This window comes from Halyomorpha halys, unplaced genomic scaffold (genome assembly GCF_000696795.3).
Source record: "Halyomorpha halys isolate HHAL.00 unplaced genomic scaffold, Hhal_1.1 Scaffold307.1, whole genome shotgun sequence".
NCBI lineage: Eukaryota > Metazoa > Arthropoda > Insecta > Hemiptera > Pentatomidae > Halyomorpha > Halyomorpha halys.
The window spans coordinates 467,480-486,561 of record NW_027107991.1 but is presented as its reverse complement, the minus strand read 5'-3'; the positions used below and the strand labels follow the sequence as shown (position 1 = coordinate 486,561).

At 30.8% G+C, this 19,082-nt stretch overlaps 1 protein-coding gene across 3 annotated transcripts in view; it reads right to left on the bottom strand.

Annotated features, from left to right (window-relative positions):
- Positions 1 to 19,082, bottom strand: part of robo1 (roundabout 1) — a 934,487-nt gene that overhangs the window by 845,207 nt on the left and 70,198 nt on the right. For all 3 annotated transcript variants that reach the window (XM_014421230.2, XM_067046357.1, XM_014421229.2), the window contains exon 2: positions 7,167 to 7,238. In XM_014421230.2, the coding sequence (XP_014276716.1) occupies positions 7,167 to 7,215 (49 nt within the window). In that variant the 5' untranslated portion in view covers positions 7,216 to 7,238. The remainder of the gene's footprint in view (positions 1 to 7,166; positions 7,239 to 19,082) is intronic.

Below are 19,082 nucleotides of genomic sequence, written 5' to 3'. Positions count from 1 at the left end.
TTATTTTTTTTTTTGTTTTTTACTTATTTATTTTATTTTTTTTTTTTATTTTAGTATGTATGAGATCATTCATCAATATTACCTATATCCCACAACTGTGTGGCAGATTGTAATATCTATCAATAAATAAATCTATCAATTTCAAAAAAAAAAAAAAAGAGAAGAAGTTCACGAAGCCATCTTCTTTTCAAACCCCTGGGAAAAGAAGCCAGATTATAAAGATGTTGGTTTATGTGCTATGGAAGTTTGTCATGGAAGGATTAGTATCTGGTTTTGATTATATCGGCAACATATGGAACATTCAGGTTCTGATGGATGAATTTATTTGTGACAAAGTACGGAGCATTAAGGATTTTGCACTGTATCCGCCAAGAATAGATTAAATAATAATTCATTCAGGATATAAGGCTGAGTTATTCCCCTTGAGCATCACAGATGCAAACCTCTTCCGAATAATAAAATTGTGAGGCGATACAGTCTAACAAGTGTTGTTCCCTAGAGGGTCGTCGGATCTAAGACAATAGTTTTATAAATTATCAGTAACTATTTCTATTTTAAACGTTTTGTTCTACTAAAATTAAAGACACTACATAAAATGTTTACGTTTGTTTTCCTTTTTAATGGAAAAACTCTTTTAAAAAAAATATTTATTCTCATAATGGTAACGGGTTATTACTAGCAAGGAAAAAGAAACTGCAGTTAATGATGATTTATAAACAAAATATACGGTTCCAACAAAAAAGGTTTACCTAACATGTGAACACCAACATGCTCACGATTCGAAGAAATTTATAAGCTCTAATCGAACACAATAAGCAACATAAGAAACGAGAAGGCAAGGCGTGAGTCAGATATTTTAAAGAGCTGGGACCCGAAGCAAAGAGGTGCTCCTATGAGGTACCGGTTCCAGAGTCGACAGTTGCAAAATACCTTTGCCATCTAGGGACAGCTGACGTCACGGGAGGCCTACGGCCCGATGTGCGGTCCTGGTTAGACTCGTGCGATTTATTCGCGATTCGTGTACCTTTCTGTTCAGTGCTTACAATGGAAGCGAGCCATTAAGAGCCGTTCTTACGAGCCAATATAGAGCGCTGATTCACCTGACATGACCGCAGGAGTGCACATAATGCACGAATTGGCGGATCGACGGGGAATGGCTGGCGGCCAGGAGGTGGAGCATCGGGCATAAACCGTCCGAAGTGGTATGGGCGGGGCTATAGCATACCAAATGCCATTGTCACAGGGTAAGGTCATGTTAATACTGCCATCTGTATCTAAGTCATGTTATCCGATATATACTGTTACTCCCCGCGTGTGGTATTGCATATATATGGCATAAATAATGAACACCTTCAAAGCTAATCATGCAATGAATAAGCTGAAGGTGTTTGTATAGTGCATGTAATTGAGGAAAGGTATGCATTTATAACTGTTTAACTTACCTAGGATCCAATTCGAATGTTAGTTATTGAACGTAACTGTAACCAAATGAATAAAAAAAAATCTAGTGCAATACGTGTATCACAAACCTTCATTTACAGCCAACCTACGTCTCCATGTTTTCTGTAAATTGGTGAATTCGTATTGAATTTATCACTTTTTGTTTTATTCGTACCCTCCGCTTGAAATAAATATGAATGATAAATAAATATGTCTGTTGCTATGCCTCCTTAACACTTTTTGTTTTTTTTTCTTTTCGTACCCTCCATTGAAAATAAGGAATACTTAGGTACAATGATGTCAGTTGAAGTGTGCTGCCTTTACACTTTTTGTGATTTTCGAAAAAGAAAATCTAATGGACAGGGAAGTAAAAATGTTGGGAATGAAATAAAAGTAAAATCACACAAAACAGCACAAAAACAATAATTATCATTTCTTCGTATTTTAAATTCATTAATTGTTTATAACTATTGTCAATGAGAGGTGGTTACTTTTTCAAATAAACAAAAGTAAGGATCCTTGAAAATCTAGATCGAAATAGTTTTATTTTTCTGTTTTTGTAAAAGTCGTATTTTAAGTTTTTTTGGAGGTAGGAATAATAAATATTGACTTTGTTCCGACCAAAAATACAATAGTTTAACAAACGTTTGAAGATGTACAAATATGAATGCAATCGGTCTTGGCTTTTTCCGATTCGAACTCCTCTTCTATTTTTCCTTTTTTATTCTCCCTAAGTTGTTGATCATATCAAATTCTTTAGTATTTTGTATTTATCTATTGCTTCTTATTACTAAGAATGGGAATTGATTATTAATTTTAAATAAACAAAATTAAAGTTATTTTAGAGGAAATTTTTTTTAAAAAATTTAATTTTAGCTCTGTTAGACAAATTCAATGAAAATAAGACCTACATTATATAAAATACTACTTAATTTTGCAGTTATTTACCGAGTTTACTCAAATTTGAGAGAATTCTAAATAAGTGTAAAATACGATACTTAACTGTGAACCGGGAGGTAAATTTTAACAAATTGTGCTGTATTACACTAGGTTTGGGTTAGGCTAGGTTTTGGAAGTAAAATTGGTTGATTGATCTTAACATTGTACTTATACTTCCCTCAATAATATTTATATTATTTATAGTACAAACCAAGGCCGTACCCAGGATCAAAACTAGGGGGAGGGGCAAGCTATAGTCAACCAGGTTGTGACTTTTCAACACGGAAAAAGAGAATGGAACCAAAATTTTACGAACATTATAAATAATTGTTGCAGTGCTTTATTAGTTATTAAAATTAGTATTTTCTTGAAAAAAACAACATAATTTTTATTAAATAAATAATTTTTTCAATCCTACAGGGGACAGCTGCCCCCTCTGGGTACGCCCATGGTACAAACATATATAAAATATGATTAAAACAGAATATTATTTGATGCTAGAGGATTTCTTGTTTGTGCGTACTCGTAGGAAACGGAACGACACTGATACTCTCAACGGATTAGAGCCGTTTTAAAGTAGGCTAGAACCCATTTACTTTACTCTTTAAACCTTATTAAAAATGTTTACTACTAAAACTATTTATTCACATGAAACTTTAGTGAACATATTGTGAAAATAGTCACTAAAAATAAGATAATATTGCGCAGGCACCACTTAAGGCTGGCACGTGCGTAGAACACTATTATTATTAACATTAAAAAAATACTTATAGTTAGGATAAAAAAAAATAGTTGTAATTTTATAGAAGCTTGAGTGAAGCTAGATTTTACAATTACAGTCGTATTACAAAGATGTTTTACCCTACAAAAATAATTCCAAGATTATAGAATATACCAACATAGTTAAAACGAAGACTATTGTAATCAAGAAGCAAGCCTTAAAAACAAAGATGTCCCAAATAAAAAAAAAATTTCATGGAACAAAAATAATATCGAAAAAAATCGCTAACATTTATACCAAGGCAGGATTAATAATTTACTAAAGAGACAGCTGAAGATATACAGAAAATAAATTTTCTATCGGGAAAAGCCGGTTTCCTTTATTGCCAGATTTATTCGACGTAGAGAGGGTGTGTTGTTCGGAAGGCTAGTTATTTGCAATTTGATAAACGGCTCTGACCTATTTCTGTTTTTAACCCGTAACTCATGATTTGTTCAAGTCCCTATGTTATTCCTGATTCCGGTCTGAGTCAGTCTAGGCGACTCGTTAGATTCGGTTTGATTGAACATGAAAGATCCACTTGTGAATTATTACAATCTCGAAGACATTAGCTATGTTTTGGAATTGAATAAAAAGGAAAGATATGAGCATACTACTCCTTAGAGTTAAGAAAATTACTTGAAGAGGAAAAAACAATTATTTTCATTTCATTTTTGTTCGTACATATAATTACAAATCGATGGTTTGTTTCTCAGTGACGCTAAGTACATTTCCACCAACTTAATGAAAAATAAAATTAAACCTTCTCTATTTAGGAAAAATTGTAAAATTTTAATTAATTTTTTGACTGAACAGAATAAGGTATAAAATCTAAATCTGTACTATCAAAAAAAAAAATCAAAAAATTGTAATGTTTCTAAAATAGAGAAACTTTAAGTGTATAAAAGTCAAGTTAGTGGAAATGAACTTGATAGTACAAAGTAAGTCATCGATATGTTATTTCTGAACGACTCATTACATTAGATTCGAGCTGATTGAACGTGGAAAATGGAGTATATAATAAAATACTACAATCTCGAGGAGTTTGGAGATGTTTTGGAATCGAAAAGGAAAATATGAATAAACCTGGGCGTTAGGATAATTAACCGAAGAGAAAAAAAAATGTTTATTTAGTTTTTTTTTTTTTATTTTGCATATCAATCAGTGTAAATCAAATATAATTCTTACTGATTGATTAAATGCAACAAGTCTTATATTATTATGTTGAAAAGTAATATTTTGTTCTTATGTAGAACGTTGATAAAAAGTGATCTTAAACTTCATGTTCATATTAATTTTTAGAACAAAATCGTTAAAAAATAAAATAGCTTTTCAGCTGTATCTTTTTAACAAATAAACTACATAACAAAATGAAAATGTACGTAGGAGAGGATGTAATAAAATTAGCTATAAATTAGTGAATTATAATTTACAGTGACAACTGGTGAGGAGGAGTCAAAACAAACAATTTTTTCTTTATTTATTTAAAATAAAATTAATCCTTAATTTTTTTTATAAAATAATAATTAAAATCTCAGGACTTTTGTAATAAATTTTCTATTATGACCTAAGTAATCCTAGATTTAATTAAGCAAAACTTAATATCTTATTGGTCTATATGCTTATATAAATTAGCATATAAATATGAATATATAATGTACTTAAATGCTTTCGAATACTTGGCTTCTTTTCAAAATAGAGTCAGGGCTTAGTTTCAAAAACGGTTAGAAGTGCTAATCACAGCAGTGTATTTGGAACACATCACACCGAAAATCTACAATAAACCTTTGGTGAATTATTAAATATTTTATTCTAACCGTTAGAGATAAATGCAGTTTCCCGAGCTCCTAAAAACATACTAAGTAGATCTTGGCACGTTAGTTGAAATTTATCGATTTAACCATGATAACTAAGCAAAAACAATACACATTATTTTTATTTAATTACGAATAATTTGGAGTGGATAGAGTTCTCACTAGACGTGATAAATCATTAAGTGCTAGGGAAAGCAGGCAATAAATATTGAGAATAGGAAGATATTTCTTTTCAGGGGAAATGGCAGGGTATTAATCATGCTCGGATAGCACCAAAGACCCTGCGACCCTCAATGTATATCCCCACCCCCGCACCTATTCTCCGCCCATTCTGAAATTCAGAAGATCAGGCTTAATGTGATCCTCCTACCTAGGCTTTGATCTGCCTCTCTATCACAGAGCTGGTTCCACACTAAGATCCCCTTTAGAAAAAAGTTTTTCTTTTGTGTGTGCATTTATAGTAAAATATTACTCTAAACAGTGGATGAAAACATTTATGATTAGGAAGCATTATACCCACGAAGATGATTTTATCCGATTTACAGAGGTGTCCGTTAAGAAGAGGTTAACATAAAAAAAAAAAGATTATAATACCTTGTAGGTCGGAAAAATAGTAATCCGATTTTTTAAAAAAAATTATCGCACCAGAGCATTTCGTCTCAACCATTAATTTGTAGGACACAAATAAGAAAATAGATGGACACAATATCGAATTTTGTGGATCATACAGTAAACCTGTGACTGTGGTGCCAAAATAATAGAAACTTGGTCCCGTTGTCTCTGAGAAAAACCGCATATGGACAGATTTTTTTCTTTTTTATTAGATTTTTGAGTTGTTATTATTTTGAAACATAAAACCTCAAATTTTGAGGGAGATGCTTATATATATTTTTTGTTACATACACGAATACCGTATATGCTGTATACATAAACTAAATGCTGGTTGGTCATAAACTAAATGTCAAATGCATAGAAAATTGGCGTGGTCTTCGAAAACAATCGTAGACAGCCTATACACAAATTATAGTTTTTTTGTCGATTTTTGAGTTACAATTTGCAGAGTCTGGACCAGATATCTCGTTCTCAGACCATCCCCCTTCTCCTACTCCAGTCCATATCCCGCCTCCTTACCACTCTCCTCCCAGGAAAGGCGTAGTCTTCCTCTTGGCCTTCTTCCCTCCACGCGAGTCTCATATGTCTTTCTGACAGTTCTTTCCTGGTCCATCCGAAGGAGGTGTCCAAACCATATTAGCTTGTGCCCCTCTAGGATGGTCTCAGCCGGGTTGACTCCGAGGTTAATCCGAATAGTAATGTTCCGTACTCTATCTCGTCGTGTCCTTCCTTCCACCTTGCGAAGGTACGGCATCTCCATGAATTGGATCCGGCTCTTGAGTTTCGACGCGAGGGTCCGCGATTCGGAAGAGTAGGAAAGGATAGGGAGGAATGTCGATTTGTAGACCATTATTTTAGTTTTTCTCGTAACCTTCCTTCTACCCAGGAAATCCCTTCGAAGCAAACTAAATATTCTTCCAGCTGCATTGGTTCTTTGACTTCCTCATCAATATAGCCGCTTTCGTTGAGATGAGCACCTAGACATTTGAAATTCTGGACTCTGCTCTAGTCTTTCTCCGTTCGCTCTGATCACCCTCATTATTCTCAGAGGTTTCTTTCCGATCCTCATACATTTGGTCTTTTCTAGGTTAATTTTCATGTTTTTGGAGACCATTTCCTTTTGCAGAACACTTATGTTGTATTGGAGGTCTCGGTCGTTGGAAGCCAGCAAGACCAGGTCATCCACAAAAGCCAACACAGAACATTTTATGGGGTGCAAGTTCCTGTGTCCTAACTGAAACTGTCTCATTCCTTTTTTTTTTTATTATTTATTTATTCATATTTACAACTGTATAAAAAATACAACAAGTAAATTTGATCATAATGACATAATGATATGATACAGGATGTAGAGAAACTACCCAGTGGTAGAACTCTAAAAACAGTTTACAATATAAGGTCACGAGTCCATCTTCTTTTCAGGCGCCTCGGAGGATTGCCAGGAATGGAAGAGGAAGGAAGGTTAGAAACTAGTGGGTTTGGATGGTTAGGGAGTTTGTCTCATTCTAAGTTTAGCTTTCTTCATTGCTTGATTGATGCTCAAACTATGTATCACCTGTAATGTTATATTCAATAATTATAATTCAATAAAAATTAATTACCTTGTACAAGCGAACAGAAGAGGCCGAGCGATATGAGCAGAAGCGCCATCTTACTGCCGAGGCATCTTCATCCTATATCATAATTATAATTATTAATCATATCTCATAAATAATCAAAAATCATAAATTACAGTTCATAGCTTATTGAATACAAATAAGAAACTCTGTTGACAACTGGATATTTCTACTAACAAGTGTTCCACCTTTCGACTTAGATTACATAATACATTTTTTTTTTTAATTTAACAGAAATGTACTTAATAATGTTTAAAACACGTATTGCTAACTCAATACCAATCCAACATTCTCCAGCGGATTCCAGAAAGTTTAACAGCAAAGCCTTTCAGTAAATTCAAAAAATAATACAGCAAATAAAACCAGACGAAGTTTCAACAGAGAAAAATAAATAAATCCGTTTATTAAATATTTCAGCAAAGGGGAGCTGAATGCCGATGTTCTCAGTAAAGCCCTGTAGCAGGGAAGAGTTCATTTTTCCTCCCTTTATGTATTTTTTTATTCTGAATTTTTAAAATACTCAGGCTGTGAGAAAAAATCCTCTATGACGAAGAAATGGAATACAAAAGGAGTGGTGGTATTTCATTTTTTTTTTTCTGTATACAGTTTTAGAAACTGTAATATAATTTAAATCATCTTCATTAGATAAAAATTATTCAGAAAAGAACTGTCTAGCTTGTTCTAAATGTTATGATGTAATTCCTATACATACTTAAATTCTAGCTTGTTTTTTCAGCAATTTGATGGAAGATACTAATACGTCATAATTCAAACCATTTCCAACCTCTGTAATCTGATATTAATTTGTCCCTTGGCCATCACCACCGATATTTTGAATAGGTGTTTACCTCAATTCCCTCCCTTTTTTTTTTTGACCAGAAGAATTTTTTTAATTTCGATGTGTAATTCCATAACTTTCTATAGTGTATGTGGTCCCTTCATACTAGTGACGTGGCAGAGAGGGAAGCGCTGGGATATCTTGGAACCATGCTTTGCCTTGGCTGGGAGTTCCCTAAGCAGAATGAAAATATTGTTAATAGGCCCGAAAGTGTATTTATTTGATTGCTACTTAAATTTAATTTTCTTTGTCTTTTAAATAAATTATTTTGTTATTATTTGATCAGTTATATTTTTTATATTGATTCATATTTTTATTTATACTAATCATTATAGTATTTTCTTTTATTTATATATCTCTTTATTATTATTATTTTATTTTTTTTAATCATTGAGTACAGTTGTTATCATTTGCATTTTTTTCTTTTTTCCGTTTTTTTTCCTTTTGTTCTTCTATTTTTGTCTATATTGTATGAATGAATAATTGAACACTAATACTTAATGCCCTTATTGTGGCCAATTGTATTAATTCTCAATAAATACGATACTAAAGAAAAAAAATAACTTTCTATGTAGAGATAGCAACCTGTTTGGGGGTATATCACTGGACACGATACTCAATATGTATCTTCTGTACTAATAACTGATATTCAATATGTTTGTTTGCTTTAAATCAAATAAGAGCTTTATTACTACCGTGACCTCCTCATCCAAAGTTTAATGAATGAATTAATTTCCCAGAGGGATACCAACACAGTCAATCGGGATGACAGTATAACTAAAGATGGACGTTCGAATTGATAGAGGTAATACTGACGGATTACCAAAAAAACTTTTAAATCCAATTTTTCAAAATTTTAAATGGGAGAGATACTTAAAAAATAGAGGGGAGGCTTTATTTTTACTTGCCAAATGCCAAAATCACTAAACCAACGGGTAAACGTCCGAGGGGTAGACCGAAACGTAGATGGGAGGATTGTGTTAAAATAGATTTAGTGGAATTAGGTTTGGAGGGGCATCACTGGAAAGATGTATGCAGAGAGCGTTTGGTGGTTTCGGCATCGAACCTTCGGGTTCGTTAAGCCTTTATTATTATTATTATTATTAAATGCCAAAATAATGCCTAACCAGCTTTCTGATTGACGATTGAAGTCATTCCTAACATCAACAATATCTTTAATTATTTTCAATTAAATAAAAATAGATTATGCTGAGCTACTGAAGTTTTTATTTCCTTTATAATTAACTAAAGATTATTTTATAAACTTTATTTTAACATTCAACTGCAAATTAAAAATCGTCTAATTTCATTTATATATATATTAGTCCATATGTTTATTTTTTAAATTTAGTTAATATTTTTAAAAATAAAATTTTCCCTACAACTGATTGTAGGAGACAATAAGTTTCCTATACGCAGCTCCCATCGTTAGATTACAAAAGCAGCCGGTGGACACCCAACAAAGCCAGGGAAAGCAAACGTTGTGGAATTGTTGCAGCGGCACAAAACGAACAGTATGGTGAAGTTAGTTCTTGTTGCCAAATGCTATTGCGGTCGGTGGCTACGGCCAAGTTAAACCAACTCTCCAACGGTCTGTGGTATTTCTCAATTGAAATTAATCTCATACTGTTGATAATCATTTCATTTTGGCATTTCGACAAGGAAAATGTCTAATACAAATCCATTGAATCAAGCAGTTTTTTTAACTTCAAAATTATTGATCATTAATTAATTTCATATATAGAACGAAAAAACCTGTGTGTAATACAAACACCGAAAATTAGGTTAGGTAGCTATATAGATATGGATGTCTATCTTGGGTCTGTAGGCCTCATACGGTAAACTTTTTAAAATGGCTATCACAACTAGCTGAAAATTACTATAAACTATTTTATGTTGCATTTAACAAGCTTCAATGTGAACTCTAATAGGATTCTTAATGTTCAATGAATCCCGAGATACAGTCCAATCAAAACTATTATTTTTTCTTTCTAAAAACTGAGAAATTATCAGACATATGAATCTAAATAAAAAATTGAAATCCATTCATTGTAAATGATATAAACCCAAATACACTATTCCACACCGCCCCTAGACATGTTCCTAATATTACTATATCTATATAGTCTAGTCAAATTAGAAGTTGACCTAGAAGTAATTGTAAACTTATTTATTTCAATGGGTTCCGGGGTAAAAATGTTATAAAAATGGGACGATGTCAAGTTTACATTCCTTGTGCATAGGCCTAATATGGGAGATTTTTAAAATGATTGCCATATACTTTTATATTTATCACTGATAATTTCTGGTCTTATACTTATAGCTTAACTATGTAAATAAGTCAAATTTAAAGAATTAAATTGTTCAAATTTAAATATAATTTGAGTACCATAATGAATAAAGATCATTATTATTATATATTACATAATATATGTATAATATAAAATATATATTATATAGTATATACCATTTTAGATTCTAATGGAAACCTATTTTACCCGAATTCAGTATCGTATAGTACAGAGTGTTTAGGTTTATACCATTTACAATGAATAAATTTCAAATAACTATTTTTTATTTAGATTCATATATCTCATGATTTCTCATTTAAAAAAAAAATTGTTTTGAATGAACTGCATCTCGACAATTATTGAACATAAAGAATCCTATTTGAGTTTAAATTGAAGCTTGTTAAAAGCGACATAAAATAGTTTATGATTTTTAGTTTTTTGTAATACTTAAAAAGTTTTTAAAATATTCGGCAACCATTTTGAAAAGTTTGCCATATGAGGTCTACGGACCCTAGGGGAGTGGTACACTTTTTATTCTTGTGTATAGTACACTCTTGTGTTTTCAAACATTTCTACATAGAAATTCATTGACTAAAATCAATTTATACTTACTTCTAAGTATATCAAAATATTAAGCTATTTTTATTAGACTAACATTACATATCTAGATCTATGCCTACTACATTACTATTGCTATATTGTTTTTGTTACAGGAATTTCAATTAAATATTTTATTTTCAAATACCTCTCTTCTTGATAATTATTAAGTATTATTTTTATTTTTTATATTCTGTACGACTGACGTTGAGGGGTTTGTTTACATATGATCATGAAACAGATGGTTTTTAACAGAAATTGAGGCCTGATGTTCTTATGGGTACGAGAGTTCATCATAATATCAATTTAATCACTGGGAGATAATAGATTTCGGAATGTACCGGAACCATCACCAAAATCATCGAAACCTCTTTTTCATGACGTTTTGGATTTCGAAATATCCGTCTCCGCTCCATTGCAAATCCGCCCTTAGGGAGATCTAAGATCATTTATCTGAGAATTATCTTAAGAAACCACGACAGCGTAAATAATTGCAGTCGGATTCGCTTACTCACTGTCAGAGAGCGATGCCTACGCACCTCGATGCCGACAACCCACCGGAGCAGGCCCAACGCTTTCTGAAACGTCGGTCAAGCACGATTAACGTTGGGCACGATGACGTTTACTGCCCACGCGGGAACTAACATATCAATCGACCAGCACCGAAATGAAATATAGCCTGACACAGTGCCTTAAAGAAAGACAGCTCTATGAATAATACTTAATGTTTCATTATTTAAATTAACATAAAGGTGCTAATTAAGAAATAAAATAATTTTATTGTGTTCCAACGTGTTCCCGAGGAGAGTCCATAGGGAAAGAGCTAATCTTCACTTGAAGGCGATGCACGTGGGATCACCGATTTCAATCAGTAGAAAAAAATATCATCGAAAAATGTCCAAAAATTTCTAATTTTTGATTTTTATAAAAATTAGTATTTAAGGGTATCGAAAGATGCTAAAACCGTATCTGAACTTCCTATTCGTAAACAATTTTTTTTTGTTCTTCTTAATTATGAAAGAATTTTGTTTTGTTTTAATCTGTTACACATTTAAACTTATTTAATGAGGTCAATAATCTTTTGTTCTTGTTTTATAGATATACAACAAAAAACAAAGCGAATGGGATATTATAATCATTAAATACATGCAGAGCAAAGGCGATATGGAATGGCAAAAAAAATATAATATTTTTAGTTGTATTAAACTCTTTTTTTCTCGACTTCTATGGCGCATTGGAAAGAAATCTCCGCCATATGTGTCTTAATATTTTTTTTTTAAATCGGTGATTCCACGTGCTTAGTCTCCCCTTGTCAGTATAAAATGGGTCTGCTTTCAATCTAGTGCTACCAAAGTAGTTTTAAAATTTGAAAAATCTAAAAAAAAAATTGAAGTTTTACTATTATATTTTACCTATCTATATATTATAAAAAAATCTTACCCCCGTTTTGAGGGTTAGTGAAGAAGTGGGAAACTTTTATACCTGAGAACGGATGCTCTACTTGGCAATTGACATCTCTCTTTTAATCTGACAGGTACTCCTATCTAAGTTTATTTATTATTTTTATTTATTTAATGTTTAACTATGTTAACTATAACTATGTTTACTTTTACTTGCTACTATACCTCACCTTTATCATACTTATTTCACTTATTTTATTTTTACAACTACCTCTTTACCACTAATATTTGCCTACAATTTATTACTCTATTTCTGCAATTAGAATTCTATCACACCTGGCTTTATCAATAATTAGTACAATGTTTGTATCTTGTTTTTCATTTGAAAGTTTGGTTAGCAATAAATAGTTTTGTTTTACTATTTTGATACCATTATTAACCACCACCTGGACTATATTCCTATAATTTAAATTAAAGTTATTTTAAATTTTACCATAGACTATATGGCTTATGTGATAGGTCCTTGACACCACTACTTTGCGAAAGAGTTTTTCTGTGTTCACGGTAATTCCGATAACAGGAGAAGTAAGTAACAGTAGGCTAAACTCAAAAAAGTAAAGATTCTACTAAAATGTATACAGAAACAGCTCGAAAAAGATTAGATCTTGAGTAACTAAGGCTCAATAGGAAAAACTCAAAACCGACAACGAAATGTAATTTTTGACTAATGCTTCTTTCATTCTGAATGCGCTATGTTTGTTACACAACATTTTTATCCAATCATGTCTTAAATTCTATTTTAAATTTTAATATAAGCACAATATTCCTGTCGAACAGATCCGTCACTTAGGACTACATCTGGACAAACGACTGACATGGAATCCTCATACAAGACTAAAAAGACAAGAAACTGCTCGTCGATTTCGACTATTACAACATTTACTAGACACTTGTTTCTAACCTGGCTTCTCCTTCATTACCTAATAAACCTCGTAGGTGTCTGAAAATAAGATGGCCTCGAGATCTGCTTCACTACAAATGTTGTTGGAGTTCTATCAATGGGTAGATTCTCCCCATGTTTGTATCATGTCAATGTTACCTACAGCAAATTTACTTGTTGTATATATTTGTATGCAGTTTTAAATAACAATAAATAAATTATTAGTTTATATATATAAGCACAAAAAATTTCAGGAAATATATCCTTTTTGAGTTATATGCAAATATAATAAGCTTTTCGTCATTCGCTCTAAAATTTGACCCTATCGAAATTATTTCCTAATCTATTTAAAATAAGGAAAGGAAAAATTAACAAAATTTATAAGATAATTTGATTTCGCAGAAGTTCTAAACAGGATTTTTCATCAAATATTATTTATACATCTACTAATGTAATGTATAAATAATAGATGATACATATTAATTACAGAAACCTCATCTACTATATAGCGCTTGCCTCGACAAACTTTAACACCTAGAATGAGAATTAATTTACTAGGAAGGTGATTGAAGCTAATGCCTTTAGCAAATTCTCAAGATGGGATGACAAGCGAACCAAGGAAGCCGCCTTAATATCCGACTGAGGAGGTAAACAGTATTTACACTAGAGTCCCACAAATGGGAGTGTCACCCCACACAATTTATGTTCCGCCTCCCGCAAGCACCAGGCTCACTCCTAGGAGTGCCTTCCCAAGCCGGCCAATTCCTTCATGAGGTTTTTTTTTCTGGTTCCATTAAGTAGTCATGAGCAGTGATTCGTAAATTTTCTTATTATTCTACGTTTTCTGTTTATTCATTTATCTTTTTTTTTTCTTCGTACCCTATTGAAAGTTTAAATTCTGGCCTAAATGTTAGTAGTAACAAAATAAGTTCCACTTTTTTTATTATTATGTCCTTAAGACTTAAAAAAAAAATTATTGGATATAGCATCTCTTATTTGTAGTTTTGAAGAATGAAAACTACTAATAGAGATATTAAATTACATTTTCATTATATAAAAAGAATGTTTTAATCTTTAGGTTTGATGTAGTAGGTATAATGAAGGCTATATTTTTGTATACATTATTTTTTATTCAAAAATTTAATCCATCGTCTGGTATAACTTGCACTATAATATTAGGTAAAGTCTAATATTATGTCTATTGGTCCATCATTTCATTGTCATCTAAGAGTGTCTATTAACGGAAGTTTTAAATTATTCTATGGCAAAATTGGTATTCCAATTTATATAATATTAGACTAAGGAGAGATTTTTGAATTAATTAGTAAATATTATTTTGTTTCCAATATGCGAAATGATTTTCCATGATCACCTAGTGTTATGCCATCATTTTGAAAAAAAAAGTGTTTTTTACACATTGAACATTGAACTTTCAAATAATTAGACTAAAATTAAAATTTATAATTTTTTTGTTTAAATACTTTTTTATTGAAGAATAATTATAAAATCTGCTACAATTAAGGGCAATAAGTATTTGCATTCTAAGTAAATTTCATTCTTGCCTATCATTTTTCACTTAAAAGCTTTAATCTGATGACTGATTGAAATTTTCTTCAAGAGCATAAAGAAAAGAAAAACTAAAACTCTTTTGCCGGCTATCTAAATATCATTTTACAATAGATTTATATGCTCTTTTATCAACTTTTGAAAGTAAATCTGTGAGATAACATTTTTAAAACTCTCTAAATAGTTTCCAGCTTTGTATATCTTTTTTAAAGGTAACAGTATTTCATATAAAAATCTAGAGAGAGAAAAATGCAATGATAGGGATGACAAGAGAATATAAAGGGGAGAAATATACACTAGCAACAAAGTTTTTTTTTTTTTACTCCTCTCTGATGTTTTACTTTTTATTTTTATACATAAAAGGAACGAAAAGAAAACCTATCTATGTGATCATTTCTGTTTTGTTTTTTTCTTTTTTAGAACTATACCAGAAAAATCATTTACCTTCAACCTATGAAATCATTCATTAAACGCAGGGAAAATTATAAAATATTCAGTTATACCTAGAACCTTTGTTTTAAAAACAGGAATTAAATATTTAATATAATTTCAAGGATTAAATTAAACATCAATGAAATGGTTGATTAGTGAAAAAGAATGTAAAAATACATGATTCTTTTTTTTAATTCAACTTACATGAAATATATAATAAGACCAAGTATTGCGATCAAAATTTTGAATTTTAGTTTTAAACGGAGGTACCCTGAGTTAAAATAACTGAGCCTCCCAAAATAGTCTATGTCTGTGAAACTGATATGTATTTAGAACAGATATAGGCCTGGAATTATTATGAGCTTATTAGTAATTTAATTCAAGCAAACCATTTAAATAAAATAAAACTAAAAGAAACATACTTTCGATAATTATTTTTTAACTTGGTCTGAAAAAATATTAGATACAATAATCTGAAAACTAATAATTTTGAATGTAATATAATAATTAAACATTTTAATATTTACTATAATATATATTATGTAATAATTAAATAAATTACGTATTAATATGATAATATGTAATAAAATAATAGAATTATTAATATGTATCTATAATAACTGTAGTTGCTAGTATGCATAAACGAGATCGAACAAGAGCTATGGAGTTAATGAACATGCTATTATCTCCTGTATTAACTTTTATTACAGTACACAACCTAACTGAAGTGTATAATAATACAGATACCACCTGACCAATATCCACGACTTGAACTGTTTTGCCGAAAACTGAATTGGGACATGCAATCTGAATTAATCATTTTATATATATAAATATATTTGTCGGTCTTGATGATCAGTCAATAATACAACTTTATTTAGGTGATGTTTCACAACTTTATTGTTGGCATAGTCATGCTTTACACTGAATAAAACAAGTTTTAGAACAAATAATTATTATAAAACTGCAAGTACAAAGTATAATTTAAGATTAATACCTATAACAATTAAAACATTACTTCCAAGTTTGTTCTACATTGCTATGATCCAACGAACTCAAGTTTGTACCAGAACTAAATTGGGGTGAAATGGAGGTAGTGTGTGTTTTTGTTTTTCCAACACGTAACCGTTCTTTTAGCAGGTAGTATATCTGTTATTTCTGTTTTGTATTTTTTACATTAATGTTTAGTTTTGTTAATTATGTCTTATGTATTTATTAGGTTATAGTAACATGAATTTAAATTTTGTAAACATATACACTCTACACCAATTTCAATCCTATTCAGTTCTGCACAAAATTAATCTTAGATTATACTAAGTACTTGTGGTTTTAAAGAGATATTTGTTGTAAAAAACGTTTTGTTTTTTTTCAATTATGGCATGACTATGCAAACAATGAAGTTGTGAAACGTCACCTAAATAAAGTTGTATTATTGGTTGATCCTAAAGATCCAAAAAAATATATATCTACAAAAGTAAAAAAAAAAATTTTATCAATATATTTTTATTTATTTTGTTAAAGGTCCTTATTGTTTTAGGGGCGAATTCATACATAACAATAAATTGGAAATTCCAAGCGCTAGGTAGGCGGTGTAACAGAGGGTTTTATAAGAGAATTAATATGAACACAGGAGAGGCAATACAAAGACTGGAGCGCGGTTTTTAGGCAGCTAAAAGTCATGCTCCGAGAATTTCATTTATCAGGTAAAAACGGTTTTTATCCTACCATAAAAACGAGGGGAAAAAATGAAAGAACAAAAACAAAAAAAGAAAACCCTGAGGTATAATGCTAAGTAGAAGGAAAATGGTGTAGAGAGCGTGTACTGTGTTAAAAGCTGGCCAAAAGGAAAGCCCTCACTGAAGACAATAACAAAAGGCTCGGCCGTCTCTGTATACTAATTGAGGAGATGTGAAAAATACGGTGACTACTCACCACTAATTAGTGACTTATCTGTGAACTGGGTAGCAGCGAGACAAATCACCGTAATCCTTTCACGCTCCTACAAAGGTAACTCCTCTAGTTCTGCCTCAACGGCAGCCCTTCCGTTTTCATTATCCCTTTAATTAAATATTGATTTTTACTCAGCCAGTTAGCTACAGCCAACAATTTTTTTTGTTTTATTTTACTTTTTTTTTTTTATTTCACGGAGGGGAGTTGAGAGTGAAGGAGAATTTTTAATTACCCCCGTCCGCCCCTTCCTAGGACTTTAAGGAAAGTTTGTTGAGAATATTAGTAAAGTTATTTTTCGCAGTTTAGAAAACCCCGCGGTATGGGTTTGTGTTTTAATCTTTAAATGGTTTTTAAACTTCATACCCTTCGCATATTTATTTTAAGTATTAAATTCAAAAATGAAGAGATATCTGAAAAGAATTAGATAAATAAATTGATGAAAAGTTATATATTTTTTTATTAATTAATAGTTGTAGTAAAATATGCTTATTTAAAACATGCCACAGATTCAAAATATAATATATATACAAATATTTTTATATTCATTAATCTCTTCATCATATCAAAAAGTTATAAGTGATCATTTTATTTTATATTAAAAGTGGAATAATAATAATAATAAAAAAAGATAAAGACTTGACATTTTTTTCTCCTTACACTGTATTGAAAATCATAATTAAACCTGAACTACATAATACATGTAAAGGCGTTAGCCCGTTAGGGGGGTTATTTGTATTTGTATTTTCTTATTAAAAAATAGGATTTAATTTATCACAGTTAACTGTAGTAGTTGATAATATTTGTAAGTCAAGTATCTAAAATAACTATCACACTCCTAAGCAAAAATAAAACAGGCTATATTATTTTTTCCAAAACCTCTTTTGAAAATATTTATTAATAATTATCATAGTCATAGAAGGACTACATTTTAAGGAGTATTTGTTGTAAATAAGTATTTGCTTATACGTTAATGTTCTTTGGCGCAAATGAGTCATTTTTAGTCAATTACACAAAATAGTACAAAACCTAGATCATATATACAACATAATTGATATGCTATTATTTACTTCATGTTTGTCAGTTTATACATGGTTAACAATCTCAATACACCACTCGTCTACTTTGGATATGTTTAATGATTTAAAAAAAAACGTGGCACTGTCAAGATTAAGAAAACAGTAAAGTTAAGTAAAATAAACGTCATTATATTGCATTTTTTAAAAAATTATATATCTGGAGAAAATTTAAAATGGTTAATAAGCTAAAACTAATGATTTAGTTCATAAAATAAAGCTAAAATAATACAACAAAAAAAAAAAGGATGATTTTTATGCTAAGGGAGTGAAGCCGAGCAACTCGAGAAGGATAGCCTTTTTTTTGCAAGTTCTTTATGTAAGTTTTGATTATTTTAAAAAATATTTCTAGAGAAAATTTGAGGTTCGTAATTAGCACCTAAAAAAACATAAATGATTAAATTTACACTGGCTAAATATAAGGACTGACTATGCAAATACTATAATGTTTTTTTTTTATTTAATGTGATTTACAACTGTACAAATAATAAATACAAGAAGTAAATATGTTGTATTGAAAATCTTGGGAAGGAAACACCCATTGGTGGTACTTCAAACATTAATTTAAATTAGAAGGTCCCGTGGCCATCTTATTTTCAGACGCCTCGGAGGATTATCAGGGATTGTTAAGGATTAAAGATTAAGAATCAATAGGTTAGAAAGGTTAAGGAGTTTGGAATGAAAAGACGCATATCTGTTTTGGGCCAAATCTGCAACGAATGGGATGTTAGGGTCTTTGTGAATGAGTTTATTTGTAACGTAATAAGGAGCATCAAGGATTTTACGTAGGATTTTGGATTGGATGCGGGAGGAA